The sequence below is a fragment of the Colobus angolensis genome, unplaced genomic scaffold (assembly GCF_000951035.1).
Source record: "Colobus angolensis palliatus isolate OR3802 unplaced genomic scaffold, Cang.pa_1.0 Scaffold5, whole genome shotgun sequence".
NCBI lineage: Eukaryota > Metazoa > Chordata > Mammalia > Primates > Cercopithecidae > Colobus > Colobus angolensis.
In genome coordinates, this window is record NW_012118487.1 from 4420768 (window position 1) to 4441298 (window position 20531).

At 40.3% G+C, this 20531-nt stretch overlaps 1 protein-coding gene across 1 annotated transcript in view; it reads right to left on the reverse strand.

Moving 5' to 3' along the window:
• Nucleotides 1–18726, reverse strand: part of WWC2 (WW and C2 domain containing 2) — a 122228-nt gene extending 103502 nt beyond the window's left edge. Inside the window, exons 1-3 of the mRNA XM_011959571.1 lie at nt 18621–18726; nt 4749–4952; nt 3846–3922 (exon numbers count right to left, since the gene is read on the reverse strand). Of these exons, the coding sequence (XP_011814961.1) occupies nt 3846–3922; nt 4749–4899 (228 nt within the window). The 5' untranslated portion in view covers nt 4900–4952; nt 18621–18726. The remainder of the gene's footprint in view (nt 1–3845; nt 3923–4748; nt 4953–18620) is intronic.
• Between the last annotated feature and the right edge of the window lie 1805 nt (nt 18727–20531).

Consider the following 20531-nt stretch of genomic DNA (forward strand, 5'->3'; position numbering starts at 1 on the left):
TCCCACTACTATGGCATTACCCTTCTGACGTTTCTATTCAAGGCTCTATGTCTCTATGCTGGCTGACGGAAACACAAACTATTCCCAGCCCTATGTGAGCTCTGAGAACTGTCTGACCTATCACTTTCTTTCTCCAGTCTTATGGTATTTGTACCATGGATACTCAATCAGTATTCAAATCAAAGATTTGAGGAGACCCTACTAGAAATCTCTAGACTGGCACTTGCCTGCTCTTGCTCCCTTCTATCTCTGTAGCTCCCTCCTCTCCGGTATTTCCTATATATTCTAGTCACTTCTCCGCCAATGAACTTTTCTCTTCTGTCTCATCAACTCATGCACACCACTAGACTATATTTGGGTCCTTCTCCTCATACTGCAAACAGTGCCATCCCAGGGCTCACTTCATCTGTTTCCTTTCGGTTAAGAATTACAGTCTTCTACTGTTACCTGAAGTCTGAAAACAGCTGTTTCCTAGATTTTGTCCAGTTCTCTAATTACCTCCTGTTAGAGGGCAATTCTTGTAGTAGTTAATCTTTCATGGGCAGAAACAGAAGTAAGCTGGATCTTTTAAAATATATTCACATGATTTTGACAGCCTGAATTTTAGCAAAATGTCTTCTTGTTGAGCCTATTTCACCAATATCACCTTCTTTCTAAAGACACATCTAAAACTGTCATCCAATTGACGAGTCTCAAATCACACAATTTTATTCCCTTACATCTTGAAGGAGCTCACGCCTGTAATCCCAGCACTTTGGGAGGCCGAGGCGGGCAGATCACGAGGTCAGGTGTTCGAAACCAGCCCGGCCAACATGGTAAAACCCCGTCTCTACTAAAAATACAAAAAATTAGCCAGGCATGGCGGTGGGCACCTGTAGTCCCAGCTACTCAGAAGGCTTAGGCGGGAGAATCCCTTGAACCTGGGAGGCAGAGGTTGCAGTGAGCTGAGATGGCACCACTGCACTCCAGCCTGGGCGACAGAGTAAGACTCCGTCAAAATAAATAAATACATAAATACATAAATAAATAATAATAATAATAATAAACCAAAAGATAAGGGAAGCTCAGTCTCATAATCCAAACATAGCACTGTTTCTGCTTTTGAGGTATTTGCCCACACAACAGGAAAGTGAAAGGCTGGGAGCATGCAGTGACTGAGCACCTGAGACACAGAGAAGGGCTGGCAGCCCCACAGAGCTCAGGCATAGGGAAGAGACGCGAAGTTCAGCCTCTATCCAGCACAAGGGGCCCTGCTAAAACACCTCAGGAGTTCAACTGGGATTCTGAAGAGCTTTGCCCTAAAAGAAAAGGGAAACTGGAAACTGATCCGCCCTTAGAGGAGGATTGAAGCCCAGGCTGCAGTCAGCTCAAATTATGATTACATTAAAATTACCTGCCCCTGGCCTGACTGCCTAGAAGAAACAAAAGTAAATCCTCTGTAGGATGACAAAGTGTTCAAAAATTACATACTAATGTGCAGAATTTGGGCAAGTAACTAACAACAACTGAAAATAATCAAATAGAAATTCTGAGATTAAAACTTTTTTCTAATTTTTAATAGAGATTGTGTCTCATTATGATGCCCAGGCTGGTCTTGAACACCTGGCTTCAAGCAATCCTCCTACCTTGGGATCCCAAAGTGCTGGGATTACAGGTGTGAGCCATTGCACCCAGCTTCAAATGTAAGTTTTTGAACTGAAAAATATAGTGTATTTAAGTTGAAGTCAATAATAAAAGAAAAGCTCCAATTGTTTGAAAATTAAGCAATGCACTCATATGAGAAACCATAAAGGAAGTTAGAAAATATTTTGATCTGAATAACAATGGAAATATAAAATTCAAAACTTGTGAGATGTAGGCAAAAGCCTGTGCATCAAGTAACTTACAGACTTAGTGCAGACACGAGAAGGTAAGAAGGGCTGAAACTGTTTGGCAGTATCCACTGAGACATGTACGGTCAGGTGCCACATGTCCACATTTCCCTGCATATAAGACGGTATGTCTCACACTGCCTTTTCTACCGTTGGATAAGTTTAGATACACAAATACTTACCACCGTGTGTTATAATTCTAGGTACTGAATGTACTTACAATATGTACTTACAGTACTAAGTATAATATCATACGGTACAGGTTTGTAGCCTAGAAGCAATAGGCTATAGCATATAGCCTAGAGGCGTAGTAGCCCTATCATATGGGCTTGTACTAGTTTACTCTGTGATGTTCACAGCACAAGGGAATTGTCTAACAATACACTTCTCACAATGTATGCCCATTGTTAAGTGAGCCATGGTTGTATTTTTTAAAATAAACTTTATTGTGTATATTTGAGGCTTACAACATGATATTATGGGATACATGGAGATAGTGAAATGATTACTACAGTGAAGCAAATTAGCATATCTATCAACTCACAGAGTTACCATTTTTTGTCACAAAATCGACTTATTTAACTAATTTAACAAGAATCCCTAATACAACACAATGCTATTCCCTGGAATCCTCATGTTGTACATTACATCTCTAGACCTGTTCACCCTACATATCTGCACCTTTTATCCTTTGAACCACATCTCGCCATTTCATCTCCCCTCACCTCCGCCCCACCCCCAAGTCCCCGGTAACCACTGTTCTATTCTCTATCTCTGTATATTTCATCTTCTTTTCAAGAGTCAACATAGAAGTGTTCCACACATAATGCATGTATAATAGACATGTACATTAAGGAATAATTTTTAATAATCAGAAATTGAAATAAACTTTAATGTACATCAATATTACATGAGATAAAGAATTTATGGTATGTACACAAAAGTGGAACACTATATAGCAATAAAAATGAATACAGATCTTGAAATGCTATTGAGCAAGGCAAGCCATCAAATTAATAGATATGCTATCCAGTCTTAGGAAGTTCAAAGCAGGTGAAAAATTAACCCTCAGTGCTCATGAGGCCATGGTACCACCTTTAGGGAGAAGGGAAATAATGAGGAGAAATCACGGTAATAACCCAGTTCAGGACCTGGGTATTGGTTACATGAGTTTATTTACTTGGTGAACAGACTTTAATATTCCAAAAATCAAGGATAAACAAGCTCTGGCCTTAACGTCAGTTCAGTTAAAAAGATTCAGGCCAAGATTCAGGAAACACCTTTCCATGAGGCATTACGAGGACCTAGTAAAGTCTGACTTCAGCTGTGGGCATCCTGAAACATTGGGCTGTCCGACAAAAGAGCAGCTTGGCTTCACTCTGGAGGACAAAACTCAGCACAATGAGGGAAAGCACCTTACAAGACTCAAATTTTGATTCAATATTCTAACTGCTAACAATAAAACTGCCCAATAGGCCAAGCGCAGTGACTCACGCCTATAATCCCAGCACTTTGGAGGCCAAGGCGGGTAGATCACTTGTGGTCAGGAGTTCAAGACCAGTATGACCAGCCTGGCCAGTATGGTGAAACCCCATCTGTACTAAAAATATTAAAATTCGTTGTGCATGGTGGCGCATGCCTGCAATCCCAGCTACTCGGGAGGCTGAGGCAGGAGAATCACTTGAACCCGGGAGGCGGAGATTGTGATGAGCCAGCCTGGAGGACAGAGTGAGACTTCATCTCACAAAACAAACAAACAAACAAAAACCTGCCCAATACTGGAACGCACTGTCTCAATAATAAAGACTATTCCACGCTCTGAACTTGCTCACATCAAGGCAGAAGGACCACTCACCAGGGGTGAGCAGAGTTTTCCACACCACACGGGGTGAGAGCTGATCGCTGGAGCCCCTTCCACAGCCTTCAGACTCTATGCATATGGGTCAGCACAGAACCACAATTTAAACCTCTTACCCTTAATCTCGTAGTGGAGATCTCAGCTTTCAAAATATCGGGATCATATTTAGTACTGGATGAAGATCCTGAGAATACTTTTATAGAGAAAAAAGAAAAACTAATTATTTACAAGTTGCATAACTAGTTCTCAGCTTAGAATTTACTGAAGCTGTACACAGGGGGGAAAAAAAGAATTTACTGAAGCTAAAAACAAGATTTATGTGCTTCTGTGACTACTTGCTTTCTTTTTATAATTCCTCTATTGTCATTTATCAGACACCTAAATATAAAAAGTAATCTTCAAACCTCTACCATATTTTTAAACTCTGTAAAGAGAAACATCATTAAGACCTTGGTGCTTAATTTTCTTCTGGATTTCATATACACTATGTCCTTAGAGGACCATACTGCAGCAGTACTTCAGAGTTTTGCATTATCAAGGAATTTATAATTTAAGCAGAACTTCTGAGCTCATCACAGCTGCTTCTTTAAACAAAGTCAGCTCCAAATAATCTGTGAGATGAGCGAGCGGTAAATCAACTCAGGTGGTCAACAGAAATTACACTGTAGGTAATAGCTGCAGTTCCTCCCCACTAAAAATATTGTACAAAAGTAGCAAAAAGGGCCAAATTACTTGCATTGTTCTGAAAAGGTAAAAATTAACTCGTAAATGCATAAAAGGCAACCTGGCAGAGGCAAGTGCAGAAACAGAAGGCATGCACAACCCCCAACGGGGATTATTTTATCTGGAGTGGGGGTGAGAAAATCTGGGGTGTGCCCTCACCTCTCACGGTTTTGAGAGACTCTTCCTGCTTAGGAGGGAAAAGGACTCAAAATTAAACTCCATAGAAATGTAAGTGGTCTTCTGTTACTACAGTTCGGTCTCCACTTCTAAAGTCTGAATAGACACACTGTACTTACAGCTTGTGCGAGAACTTGACTTTTCCTTATAGGCATCATTTAATCGCACGTATTCATCCAGGGCCAGCGCCAGCCTCTGCTCCTTCACATGGTACAGCTCCTTCTGTGTCCGGAGGGCATCTTGCGCCACAGAGAGGTAGTCCTTGAGCATCTTCTCCTGTTCCCCCCTCCATTGTTTTCTTGGATCTTCTATCTGTGTGGTTTCTGCAAACATTAGGTGGAGGGTACTTTTTACAATTTAACTTTGTTTTCCGGATTGTTTAAACTTCAGGGAGGAGGCTAGCTTAAGTTCTTGTATCCTCTAAGGAGTCTATTTAGCTGTGCTGGAGTGACTTCTCCAGAAATTTTATAGTTTTATTTTACCCAGTCCCATCAATTTCCTTCCTCTTTCAGGTTCTCATCAATAATGTATTCTCACTATAAATCTACCACACACGATGTTGTCAATCAGATCATTCCTTTCAAGAATTCTGTGGCTCCCCAGTGCCTACAGAATAAAAGCTAAGCTATTCATTCCAGCACTCAAGGTTCCACATAATCTGGACCCAACCTACCTTCGTTCACCTAATACAGGACTCTAGCCACACTGCCCTCTGCATCAGCTCTAATCAAAGCTGGTCTACTCTGCAGACTAGAACCAGTCCATGAACGCAGTTTCATGTCCACAACAGTAAGGACAGAAATAGACAGAAAACATTTTGTAATCATTATAGCAATTTTAGTCAGTTATTGTTTATCTGTTGATAAACATTTTGCATTTCTTTGTGTGTATACATTTTCACTTTTCCAGTAATTCACTTTTTCTTGTAGTTTACAAAAATATCAGTGAGTCCGCAGTGGATCTGAAATTTAGAAATAAACAAACAAACAAAACCCTGGTCCTGTTTACACAGGATGCTCTAGCCTAAGGCCCTGGTTCTTGCTTCTGCATTTCTGCAAACTACAATCAACCACAGACCCTTTTTTTAAAAAAAAACCCAGACCAGTTAGAGTTTCTGTGGGTGGAACCCAAGCACTATCGATTCGAAAGCTGCTCAGGTGATTCCAGTGAGCAGCCGAGCCCAAGACCCAGCGCTCTGCAACAGCATTCACATGCTGCCTCCTCCAGAAGGTGCCCCAGCCACCTCATCTGCAGGTCAGCCCTCATCCTCTAACTTCCACGGCAGCTTATGCTCAGTTTATAAACTCCAAACACATTCTTTACTGTGTGGTGAAGCTACAGTAGGGGCCACAAAACGTGAAGAAAAACAAAAACAAAAGAATCAGATTACCATAAACACTTTATGTTCTCATATTTAAAAACTGACATATTTTTTGACCACATGTTGGGCCAAGGAGTTGGAGTGTACTGGTGTCCAGCATTGAGGTACCATGATGTATACAAGAGAATGGATAGTTTTGGTGATGGTTAGTGCAGGTTAGTTAAGAGACATCCCCCTGTGTCTGCAGACATGTATTGGATCCCTCTGCTGTGAAAGAAAGGAGAGTGGCCATGTGCCAGTAGAGGAAGGGTTGAGAATGGGACAGAGTAAATAAAAGAGGCTTCCTGGATACTGATGTTCCATTTCTTTCACCCATCGAAATTACATAGTTCACTTCTAAAATATTTGTTAAACTTTGTTATTTCAGTCTATGCACTTTTCTGTATGTTGTATTCAGTAATACAGTGTGTTAAAATAAAAGTAGAATAGTTCAAAGGCGTAAAAGCTATGGTATTGTGACTTACGATCTTGTCTCTAGCAGGACATTGTATCTAAGTGGATCCCACTCCCAACAAGAGCAAACACAAACAGGGGATAATTTGGGACAAATAGAAGTATGGCTTTAATACAGAAAACACATGAAGCTTGATACACAAAAGATTAATAGAGATTTTTTAAAAGCAAAGCAAAACACAAAGAAGGCCATGGTGGAATAACAGGGCCACAGTAAATAACTAGAAGACAAAATATATGAACAATAGTTTTCAGATGTTGGACAACAGGTAGCACGAATTGTGATCTCTGAAAGAAGGGAAATGAACCCCATGATTATCCTACATTTCTGTCTGAAAGCACCTTTTGGACAGCAGTGCAAAGAGGGGTAGCTGAAGCAGAGAAAGGAGGCACTGCTGAATTGAAGCGAGAGGGAAGCAGACTTCATGGAAGCCATGAGAGGTGGAATTTGTAAAGCAAAGCACAGAAGTTCCAGAGACTGGAGAAGTTCCAGAAATTTGCACAGGGGTCACAAGAAGTCTCTAGGTGAATGCTAAGATGCACAAGGGGAACGTGCACAACGCCAGGCAAAGGACAACGGGGGTGCTATAGGCAGACAATTCCCTGAGCTCACACAGGGCTGTGACAGTTTCCAATTATGACCAGCCAGAGGAGAAAGGCCACAGTGAACATCTAGGGAATCCAGTGGAGACCACAGCAAAGTTACACCTTAACAACAGAGCTAAATAAGACATAGAGTAAAGGCTACTTTGAACCTAACCTAAAGGACCAAACTGGTCAGCAAGTAACTTAACTGCCAGTCAGAAGAAAAAAAGTACAAAACTCCCTAAAAGGCACAAAACCTAGCACTCAATGAAACCAACAACAACAAAACCAACTTTATAATGTCTAGCATCCACTATAATGTTACTAAACATAACAAAAAGCACAAAAATATGGTCCATAATCAGGAGAAAAATCAGTCAACAGAAACAGATCTGGAAATGTAGAAATGATGGAATAAGCATAATCTAGATAAAACAGTTATGTTGCAACAGAATAGAGTCCAAAAATAAACCCACACATCTACTGACTATTGTGCAAACAGTCAGTAAGCAGATGAAAGGAGACTCAACATCACCAATCATCAGGGAAATACAAGTCAAAACGATAATGGGATACCACTGCTCACTATATAAAATGGCTAGAATTTGAAAACTGACCATGTCAAGTGTTGAAGAGGATGTGGGGCAACTGGAATTCTCATTCATTGCCACTGGGAATCTAAAATGGGGCGATCACTTTGGAGAACAACTTAGCAATTACCATACAACCCAGCAATCCTACAACTTGTTATTTACCCAAGAGATCCAAAAATATGTATATACAAAAAGACCTCTAAACAAATGCTCATTAACAGCTTTATTCATAAGAGACAAAACTATTACAGGTAATGGCTAAGCAAATTGTAGTATATCCATACAATAAAATACTACTCAGCAATAAAATGAAACAAAATACTCAACAGCAATATATAAGACTCTTAAACACATGCTGAGTGAAAAGACGCCAGACACAAAAGAGCACATGCTGTATGATTCCATTTATATGAAATGTGGGCAAAAGTAAACCTAATCCAATGACAGAAAGTGGTTGCCTGGGCCCAGCAGTACTGAGAAGTACTCGTTACAACAGAGCAAGAAGAAAGCTCTTTTTGAGCGGATGGAAATGTTCTCTATCTTGATTATTGTGATGGTTACATGGTGTACACTTGTCAAAAACTCATGAACTGTATAGTGAAAACAGATGCAATTTATGTATTTGTATATAATAATAAAGCTGATTTATAGTTTATTATTAAAATATGCTTTACAAGGTTCAAATGAATGACTGATGATGGCTGATGAACGTTAAAGAGAACTGAGGTATAACAATACCTCAGTTATAAAGGACAAAGGGATGCTATAGGCGGACAAACGGATGCTATCAGAACAGCAATAAAAATCCTTTGCCACTATCAGCTGTTGAAAAGAGCACTGGATGCCGGGCGCGGTGGCTCAAGCCTGTAATCCCAGCACTTTGGGAGGCCGAGACGGGTGGATCACGAGGTCAGGAGATCGAGACCATCCTGGCTAACACGGTGAAACCCCATCTCTACTAAAAAAATACAAAAAAAACTAGCCGGGCGAGGTGGCGGGCGCCTGTACTCCCAGCTACTCGGGAGGCTGAGGCAGGAGAATGGCGTGAACCCGGAAGGCGGAGCTTGCAGTGAGCTGAGATCCGGCCACAGTACTCTATCCTGGGCTACAGAGTGAGACTCCGCCTCAAAAAAAAAAAAAAAGAAAAGAAAAGAGCACTGGTTAGGGAGTAAGGCTGTGTGGATTCCATATCCAACTAGTCAGATGTGAGACTCTAGGAGAAATATTTTACCTCTCTTACTCTCACGTCTCTTGAATGTACAAAGAGGGTGAAATATGGACGAGTATTTTCTGATGTAGCCTTTGTAGCGGACACTGTTGGTGTCCTAACCTGGTATTCTCGGGTCTTTCTGCCATGGTCTGCTCTTTGCTGTTGATGGATGTCTGACTGCTCTAGAACACTTCACTAACTCACCTGCAGCCAATGACTGACTAGTGAAGAAGACAGAAAGAACTCCCAGGTAGAGCAAACTCTGAGGTAGAAATTGTACTTTAGAGTCACCACAATCAAGTGGAGTCAGAGACTTCACAGAAATAAAACCTTCATTTGTTTTTTTCCCTCACTTTCTTTCTTTCCTCATTTGCTTAATAGTTTATCCCGGGATTTCCTTCATAAACCACGTTCACTTAAATTCTTGGCTTAGGGCTTGCTTCTGAGAGAACTCAACCCAACGTACCCTTGTATAATCTATGCAAACGGAAATGAAAGAAGTTTGGTCTCGGACTGTACTTCTCATATCCTCCTGTGAGGGCTCTTAGTAACACTGTGTGTATGGGCAAGGCAGGGGAGAAACGAGAGGAAGATTCACTCTCGAAAATAAAAAAGGAAAATAAATCTGTCATTAAAAGAGAAATGTGACAGCAAGTTCTAGCAATCGTTTTCTAAGATTCTACTAGAGAACTGAATAAATAAGCTGCTCTGGTTATTGTAAAACATAAAATTAGATTAAGGCACAGCCTAATTACCTCAATAAAATCATTTTTGTGCACCATTACTAACAGTACTCTTAGATTTTAAGCCCTTGATGTCATATCATACCTGAAACTACTTCCACAGCCCAGAGTTCCACAACCCCTTTCCTAGGGGTGTAGAGAGTGTACGTTAGTTAGCCCAGACCACACTGGAAATGAAAGGTGTGGATACAGAAGGACTATGGAACATATAAAAGGGAAGTGTTCCAACAAGAACCTCAGCATTTATTACTGGAAGGAGATGAGGAGGTACCGAGGTGCAGGAGGAAGAAGAAAAAAAGAAAATGATATGGTAGCATTAACCTGGGTGGCAGAAAGGCTGAGGTACATGGATTGTGAAAAACTAAACAAGAAAAGGAGGGATAATTCTTCCTTCCTCCTAATACCTGAATAATTAAAATGATTCCACATTGGAATGTACATTGAGAATACTGAGACTCAGGTCGTAATGAAGTAAGGTTAAAAAAAAAAAAGAAGCACATGAATCATTTCAGTCCTGAGGAAGTTTTAAGAATATGAATACTGGAAAAAAGAACTGAGATGTAATATCCCAGAAGCTAAGATCATAAACTCTGTATTCAATCTAACTGGGTTCAAATCCAGGTGTGTCATTTACAAATTGTGTGACCTTGAGCAGGTTCTCAAACCTCTCCAGGGTTCAATTTCCTCCTTTACAAAATGGAGCTAATTCAGGGGGCTGTTTGGAGGATTAAATGAGATACTGCAAAATACAAAAAGCCTTCAATGCTAGTAAGCTATAACACTGTCTCTGATACTCAGACTGCAAAAGCAAAGAAATTATAAAGTCACATTGCTTACCCCAGCCTTGACTCCAGAGAGCATCTGTGTCTAGAACTAAGGCTCCACAGATCACTCTGCACCCATGTTAACCTACCCTGGCTTGAACCAGCTGATGAAAATGGGATAGAGTCAGCTGTAACAAATGAATTATATATACATATGCTCAACACCTCCCCTCAATCTGTGCACGTGGCAGCAACACTGGGGAAAAAGGAGTCTTGTAACTTAATAAACTATAAAATTATATCCACCCTGCTTCCTCTTCCCTTAGTGGAATTTGTACACTCCACCACATACCTATGTATACAAGATGTCAGGCGCAGATCAGCAGATGAGACTGAAAAACAATCAACAAAATATTGCTTCTCAAAGTTTCTTAGTATGACACACAATGTTGCACTTTCTATTTGTCAGTGGATGGCGTATTGATCATTTTTTAATTTTATATGTTTTGTGATGCTTTGATGTCTCAGGGGCCTTGCTGTGTGGGAAGAGACTGCCCCTCCCAGGGCTAACTTAATTCTTAAGATAGCAAATGACTCCCATGAGCCCATCCTTCACATGTAAACCAACAGTCCAAAGCCCATATCCCTAACCTCCTCTTTTATCTAACTCACACTCCAAACCAGTATTTCCCCTGCCCTACATCACCCTCCAGGGGAAGACACTGGACAACTAGAGACCATTCTCATAACCCAGAGTCTGCCGAAATTATTCAATCTAGCCAATCCTAAACTTGTTCAGACTTGTGTACCCTATCTCACTCATTCCCTCCCAAGGAAACCACAATACAGGCTCTGGGCCATGATTTCTCCTCTGCTCCTTCTGCCTCCCAACCAGCCCAAGCACTTCTCCACCATGTGGCCCGGAATGGTGTACTACGCCCCCTTCCCTTGAGAACTGTAATAAAACTTCTTAACCTGCCTCAAAGTATAGAACTCATCCTCTAACAAACATAAATGTATGATCTTGAAAAGTTTTCAGAACTGTGGATGACTCCCAATAATCCTCATCTCCTAGTAATTTATGCCTCTTGAGTATGGGATAGATCTGATGGCTTGCTTCTAATGAACAGAACATAAAATAAGTGACAAGATATTACTTCTGAGATTAGGTTACAAAAGACTGTGCTGTTGTCTTGCTCACTCTCTCTCCCCGTGATTTTTCTTGGCTTTTTGACTCTGACAAAGTAAGCTGCCCCGTTGTGAGCTGTCCTGTGGAGAGGCCCACGTGGCATGGAATGAGGGAGGCCTGTGGCCAGCAGCCAACAAGGAAGTGAATCCTGCCAATAACCGTACGAGCGGCTTGGAAGTACATCTTTCTCCAGGCAGCCTTGAGATGACTGCAGCCTGGCTGACACCTGGATTGCAAACCACCACAGAGACCTTGAGCTGGAGGATCCAGCTAAGTCTTGCCTAGATTCATGGCCCACAGAAGCCATGAGATAATAAATATTATTTTAAACCAGTAAGTTTTGGGAGAATTTGTGATGATGAGATACATAATTAATAAACTAATGAAATAAAGAGAGAATAAAAATTAAAAATGTATGTTAAAAATCTGAAAAGTTCTTAAGTTATAATAATTATAAGATATGTACTCTCAGTTCTCTTTCAATCTTTTGAGGTTTCAGCCAATCACATTTCCCCCATGTTGGGGACACAGTGTATTTCAATAAAATATTTGTCATTGGCTACAACGCCACAAAACACTGACTGACACTTCAGTGAATAAAGTGCAATAATGATGATGATAATAAACTATCAGCATTTGTCTTGGATAGGTCAGGAAAAACACTCCGGTAGACTGGTTTAAACACTGCACATTACAAGAGAGTCAGTGGGAAGCATTCTCATTTCCAAAATATCGCACAATTCAAATATGAACTGCAAAAGACGGTTCCCAAAGGCACCTTAGAAGAAGGCTTCATAAAGCAGGATTGTGCTTCATCTCCATCATTGTATTTGCAGAACAGATTTGTGAAGATCATTTTTTAAATGTAAATACTCAAGTATATTATACAAATGTGGTATTTTTTATTAAGACCTAGTGGCCTTGGGAGCTCATGGCATTACAATATAATTTGCTGTTTTCTACTATATTAAAGAAGCAATATATAATACTGTTAAAATGCCCTGTACTTCAAGGGAATTCACATTCCATCAGTTTTATAGATGTGAAACTTTATAGGTAGAGAACACATGTGAGTTACAAGAGCTTATCATGGAAGATAATGTTAGATTCTTCAAAGAAGATTATTTTTGTCTATAATGCATATTTATATTCTTCATATTGTGCTTAGGAAGAATAAATCAAATGAATATAAGTAACTTTCCTTATCTTCCTTTTTATAAAGTATCTGCTATATTTACTATTTGTTCATTAATTCCTACAGACAATTATTGACCATCTACTACAGGGAAAATAAGATATTCAGGCATGAAGCCTCCTTCCAAGAAACTTGCAAAACGTAGAAATAGTGACATACATATATGTAGAACACGATTAGTGCCTCGAGTGGAGAATGGCTAAGTGTCACGGCAGTTTAGAGACAAATGGGTTTCTTCTGGCTGAAAAAGAGTACAGTTCCATGGAACAGGCAGTAAAAAGGGCTTTGAAAGATTCCTGACAAAAGCACCTGGCCCGTTCCCTGCCCCAGCCAAAACCCCCAGTTACCCCAGTTACACCAGCCTTCAGCTGCACTGAATTTCCTGCATGTCTTTCCTCAAGTCTTGCTTTCTCTAGCCTCTTGAGACCTTTGAATCTACTTGCCGTCCTCCTTCTTCCCCACCCCCTTTTTCTCCAGCCTGGTTAACTCAGTCATCTCTTGGGTGTCAGCTTAAAGCACTTTCTCCAAGTAGCCACAGCTACACTCTTTAGGATGGAAAGGCTGCTTCTTCATGCTTCCCCATGTTCTCCTAGCATGGTGGTGGTCCTTTCCTTATTTCACTATATGCTCTCATTTCTTTACCAATACTCCAAGAAGGACTAGCCTATGATGTCTTGAATGTCCAGTAAATGAATATGAAACTCATTTTGTAAGCAATAATGTGCCACAGAAGGGTTTTATGCAAGAGCACAAAAGGATCCTTTTTTTTTTTTTTTTTTTTTTTAAAAAAGAGATGAGGTCTTGCACATTACCAAGACTGGCCTTGAACTCTTAGGCTCTAGTGATCTTCCCACCTCACCCTCCTGAGTAGCTGGGACTACAAGCAAGAGCCACCATGCTCAGCTTCAAAGAATCTTGACTATATTCTACGAAAATCATCTGACAGAAATGTGAGGTTCTATTATCAATTGATATGATGGAGAAAAAAAATTTTTGATGAAAATTATACATTAAATGAAAAAGTTTATAAAACAGTATATATAATATAATCCCATTTGAGATGTAAAATACATTTAAAGCTCTGTATGAGGCAGGGGCATTCCATTCCTTGCGGTCAGATTTAAGGCCAGTCTGGGCAACACAGAGAGATGACATCTCTACCCCCAAAAAATAAAAACAAAAATAAATTTTAAAAAACTGTGTATATGTGCATATGTGTATCAAGTCTGGAAGGATACACATCAAAAGATTTAGAATACTTAGTTAACGCTGGGTTGTATGAACATAATTTTTCTTCTTTTCATTTATCTATATTTTTACTTTTCTCCTATACACGATTACTTTTCGTTTGTTTGTTTGTTTTTGAGACAGGGTCTCACTCTGTCAACCAGGCTGGAGTGCGGTGGGGTGATCATAGCGCATTGCAGCCTTGAACTCCTAGGCTCCAGCAATCTGCCCACCTCAGCCTCCCAAGTAGGTGTGACCACAGGTGTAAACTGCCTCCCAAGTAGGTGGGACTACAGGTGCAAACTGCAAAACATGTTGAAAGGATCTATTCCCAAAACTGAACAAATCCTTTTATATGAAGTTCCAGAACGGACAAAATTAAGCTATGGTGATAGAAATCAGAACAATGTCTGCAGCAGTAGGGAGGGCTGACTGGAAAGGGGCAGGACAGAACTTACTAGAGTGACTGAAGAAGTTTGTACCTTGATGCGGGGGCAAGTTACAAAGGATTATACATACATCAAAGTCCATCCAAAATACATGCTTAAAATCTGTGCATTTTTGTGTATGTAAATGAAACCTCAATTACTAAAAGAAAGAAAAAAAAGTTATAGTACAACTCAGACTCTACCAAAAAGTGATTTACTTCTGGTTGTATTAATAATATCAAAACCTTACAAATCATACCTCCTCATTTACCTTCTAGTTAGTTGCAAACATCCCTCGTTGATATCTATACCCCCACTCCACACATACCCACCGAAAGGTGAATGTGATCATAAAACACTTACGGCCTAAAATAACTTTTACTGTCAAGGTCAAATCTTCTACTTCTAAATACTCAATAGTGTTTGTTAGAAACGTGTTAAACAGCCAAACATTCCTTATTTAATTTTTTCTTTAAATAATGAGAAAATTATGCTGAAACTATACAATATCAGAACACAACATATGTGTGGAACAGCTGTTTGAGAAGATAATACCGTTTGTTTCCTAAACTACTTCACAGGAATGTCTTGAAGATTAATGAGACAATGGACCAGATCATTTTCAGTGGGTGAACTGTTTGCTGTTGGTAATTTGGGTACATCAGACCGCTAGAATACCATTACCATTAAAGCAAAATAGCAGACTTAAAATTTTATATTCTAATAGTGAAGTTTGAAAATATTCAAAATGGTGTTTTTTGACACATAATTTATACTTGAAATGTACTTTAATTCCTTTAAATAAGAACAGAAAGCTTTTGATTGCTGAGTTAAGCAATAAAGCTCTTCTTTTTAACATTTTAAGTGTTTATCATTATACTAGTTGCCCAGCAATGAAAACAAAAGATACAGTCACTGCCCTCCCTCAAGAAGCTCATAATTTAGTGAGGAAAACATACAAAAAATAGTATAAATGCAATATGACAACGCTTTTTAAAAAATCCCTATGCACTTGGTCCTCCAGAAGTATCTGGATGGGGCATTCAACCAGAATGGGACGGAGACCTGTGAGGGAGGGGTGGGTATCAGAGAAGGCCTATGGGAAGCAGTGGCACCTGAGCAGAACGCCTCTAGAAGGATGTGGCCTTCAGTCAAAAGGAGGGCCTAGGGGCTGTGCAGAGAGTGCTCAGGCTCGACTCTACAGATGCAAAGAAAGGCAGCCAGCCCAGGAGGCACAGGGTACTCCTAGAGGTCTCCAGTGCCAGGCAGGGCAGGAGATGAAAAAGGAGAGGCCAATGCAAGCAGACTGGGAAGAGCCTTCTAGCAAGGAAAGAACATATGCATCTGGACTCTGAGAAAGACTTAGACAGACGTGGCAGCCAGCAGCCTGAAGGAAGTAACTGAAGTCATCACCCAAGGAAGTCTGCAGCATGCACACAGCAGAAGACTGTTACAGAAATCCTGACAGCAGGCCCCAGTGAAGAAGAAACAGGCAAAAGAAAGCTGGGCAGGTGCAGTCAGATATGTGAACAGTATGTCACAAAATCCAAAGAGTAGAGAGCAGGAGGGAATAACTCACGGTGACAAGTCACAGAGACGAGACTACAGTCTTGTTTGAATTTGACAGTTTGTGGGGTGTATTAGACCCTTCCTGCCTTGCTATAAAGGAATACCTGAGACTGAGTCATTTATAAAGAAAAGAAAAGAAAAGAAAAGAAAAGAAAAGAAAAGAAAAGAGGCTTAATTGCCTCACGGTTCTGCAGGATGTACAAGCACGGCCCGAGCATCTGCTGGGCTCCTGGGGAGGCCTCAGGGAGCTTTTACTCATGGTGGAAGGCAAAGTGGGAGCTGGTACATTATGTGGTGAGAGAGGAAGCAAGAGAACAAGTGGAAGAGGCTTCACACCTCAAACAGCCAGATCTTGTGAGAACTCATTACAGCAAAGACAGCACCAAGGGGATGGCGCTAAACCATCATGAGAAATCCACTCCCATGATCCAATCACCTCCGGTCAGGTCCTATCTCCAGCACTGGAGATTACATTTCAACATGAGATTTAGATGGGACGAATATCCAAACTACATCGTGGGGTCTCAGGTGCCCTCAGCAAGAACAGGTTTGACGAGATGATGGAGAACAATGGAGGAAGTGGAGTTCTTGCAGACTACAGCTTTCAGCAAGTCTGGCTGTGAAGGGAAGAGGAGGCAACCACAGATGGCGATGGATTCTGGTTGAAGGACGGTTTTGAGAGGGTGAGGAGAGGGAGTTTAATGCCATCTGTTTGTATTTCTTTTGCAGTTTTGGTTTCGTTTTGAGAGTTTCCAGTGTTTATATATTAAGACAAAAGAATCATTTATTAATAGAAATGGTAGGAGAACATTTTAAAATCAGGAAATAACTAATAAAGACACCAAACAGGAGAGAAGGATGGAATAGGAAAGTTATTAAGAGGTATCTGTAGGGGTGGAGGTGTCCAGAGGAATGCCTCTTCCACTGAGAAAGAGGAGGAAGCCCTGAAGGTGGGTTTAGGTACCAAAGAGTTTGTAGGTGTTGAGAAGGAGGCTGAGAGGATTCCTTTTCTCTTTATGGTACCAAGAGAGCTTATTTTTGTTGACCTAGGATGGCGAGGTTGGTTTCTGGTTTCCCAAATACTACTTTAAGGAAAGAAAGCTACACAATTATTCATCTAAAATAAGCATAAAAGTGAGAGTTAAATAGTTAATAGATTTCAGATATTTCACTGACTTGTTTATTTGCAATGACATAAGGGTGACACACAGTGCTTAAAATGAACTTAATTTTACCAAAATTAGTTCATTTCACCCTTACAGATGACATTTGGTTGTCAGTGACTGATACACAATAAAACCTGGTATATACTAATACAGTATATCAATAAACATTTATTAGAAGACACAAAATTAAAAGCTAACTTAAAAACACAATCATTAATTCTACATAGAACTTTTAGAAACTTTCAGGGAGAGAGAAAGAGTATCTCTACAAAAAAGTCACATTTCTTCTGGTCATATAAAAGAGGCTGAGGCAACAACTTGTAGAAGCTATTATTTGTATTATGTTGAACTAATAATGTACAGTATATATGAAAGCTGGTTTCCAAACTGTGCATGACAGGTGTTCTGCTGAAACAGATCACTAACCGTATGTGCTCACCAGACATCAGAGTGCTTATGCTCTTTTCCGCCCCTCCACCTCACCCGCCTGGAAGATGGTGCCTCGCAGCTAACAATACAGGCTTTTTTGGCCTCCTGAGAAATATATCATCTACCTACACAAGGGCAGCTGCAAGCCATCACTAATGAGTGAGTATCAAATGAAACACTTTGCTACAGTGATACTGTTCCTAAAGACACTACAGAGTACTGCATATACAAATTTTAAATATAAGAATAGAACTAAAAGAAAGAAGACAATGAGGAATAAATTCACTATATATTCCCCAAAATCTATAAAAATAAAATAATTATTTTTAAGTGAATAAGCAAAATGAATCAGTATTATATGCTACCATCTGAATAAATTTTTAAAGGAGTAGATAGAGAGCTAGATATTCATATAAACACACACACAAACATATACAAATATATAAAAATATTTCAAAGTATGTGTTTTTGAAAGTCATTCACGGTCACGGTAATCCTCTGTGCTAGACTTACCACGTCAGAGATGTGAGAGATTTAAAAGCTGTTAAAATGAGAGGTTTTTCCCTTCCAACGACAAAGAAATGGGGAAACAGAAAAGGAAGAGGTTCAGGACCTTTCCCAGCTATGCTATGCCTTCCAGAGCCACTGATGAGGGCCAACCCCTCCCCAGTCTCAGCCTACAAACCACACTGTGCCAAGGCCCAAGTCTTTCTGTGGCAAAAAGCACACGGAAAGGAGCAGCCCTGTCAGAAGGCGCAGTGGCCATGGAAAGAGGAGCCCAGTGGCTCTGATCCCCACAGGTTCCCAGACTTGTGCTGAAGGAGAATCCTCACTCCCCAGCAGGCAGGCAGGCAGGCCCTTTCTCCCTCTCCGTCCCCACAAAGACAACTCTATGTACATGCCCCAAATACCAAGAGAGGCATTTCAGTTAAATGTTAGCCACTAAGAAAATGGGGTTTTGGAAATTCACTTTGTAACATGTTTATCCTTTTGTGTGCTTGTAGGTTTTGGGGGATTACTTTTCTGATATATTTGCTTTTATAAAAAAGGAAAACTTACTGTTGATGTGATCGATGTAGTAGACACCAATCTGAGGGTCAAACCCTGCTTCCCATCCCCACGGCAGCTCATCCCCAACACAATCAGCAAATGACAAGGGCTTCGTTAACCTACAACAAACCAGAACAGACACACCAGTGATTCTTTCCGTCAAACCGCATATGTCAAAATTCAGCACCCTAACCACAAGTGTCTAGGTTGCATTTAAAATCTTGAAGAAAAAAAAAAAAAACAAGGATAAAATACAGATGTGTATATCCAAAAAAGTAGGACAAGTCACGGTACCCTTTTGAAAGTTCACTGCTTAATATTTGGAGATAAATATATACAATAAATAAAGACATCCTAAATCAGGGAGAACGCCAAGGTGAGGGTGAGGAAGCCTGGGATCTAGCTCTAGCTCTGCAGTGAAACAGATACCCCATTAAAAAGAAAATCGTGTCCCAGGATTCAAATACTGGTATCATGAAAATACTATCAGTAGTTTCGAGACAAGATCCGCATCAGGTTACATCAGTTTCAGACTGGATGTTCATACATAAATTAACTAAACACTCAACTGTGAAGTCTACTATAAGTTCTCCTTGAGAGGAAGGACAATTTTTTTTATAAGTATCTTGTACATAACAGTCACTCAATAAAATTTTGAACCGAACCAAACACATAAAGTATTCATTCGTATATCAATGTGATCTCACCTTTTGAAATTGCTTTATACTCTCTCAAGACCATTTTTTCCTTAAGACACTTTCTCTGTAGGAGTTTTTCTCTTTAAAACTAATGAAGAAACTACACAGTTTCCTAAGCAGAGTACAGGTTTCAGACTTAATTACAATCGATTTTTTTTTTCTCACTCTCTTGCATTTTGCTTTTGAGATTTTCCCTGGCTACTGGAGCAGCCATGGGCAGGTTAACACCACAGATGCCTTGCTGGAGTGTGGCCACCATCAGTCAACACATTTTCTAACTTAATGCACTGGCACCACTAGCTTGGTTCTTACATACAAAATCTCCTGGAATCCCTTTTATCCATGCTAACGACTATCAAAGATCTCATGTTCAACTGAAATATAGGTCATTTTCAGAATTACATCATTCATCAGAATAACAAAGTACATCATCCACCCTTCAGAATGCTGAAGAATGATACAAAAAGGAGGAAAATTCTTTTTTTCCAGGACTACTCTGCAATAGTCATCCAAGGACACAAAACAGCAATGGATGAAAGGAAGGATCTATTTTCCTCTCAACCTTCCTATAGCATGAAATCTCTCCTTCTAGAGATAGCTGCAAAGACAACACTGGCCTTCCAAATCAGCTCAGCAGACAGAAGCAATAATGAGGGTAACCTGCTCTACCACTGACTCACTGTGAGACCACTTACTGGGCACCTCTTCCTACCTCAGTTTCCTTCTCTTTTAAGTGGTGATTACACCCTCACATACTCTCCCTGCAATTTAACTAGCTCCTAAAATTAAACTCAGGATAAAAAGGAATTAACTTGGAAGAGCATCCAGGACGTCATAAGCAGTCAAAGTGTCAGTGATTATTAACACAAGCACATGTGAACTCTCTCATTTATCCCTCAGAGGAATCAAGTCAGGCAGCACAGCATAGAACTGTGGTTCTCAGAATATAGTTCCCAGAACCAGCAGCGTCAACATCTGGGACCTTGTTACAAACACAAATTCTAGTTGGGCACCAAGGCTCACACTTGTAATTCCAACACTATGGGAGGCTGAGGCAGGAGGATGGGTGAGACCAGGAGTTCAAGACCAGCCTGGGCAACACAGTGAGATCCTGTCTCTACAAAAAATAAAAAATTAGCCAGGCATGGTGGCTCATGCCTGTAATCTCCACACTCTGGGAAGCCAAAGTGGGAACATCACTTGAGCCCAGGAGTTCAAGGCT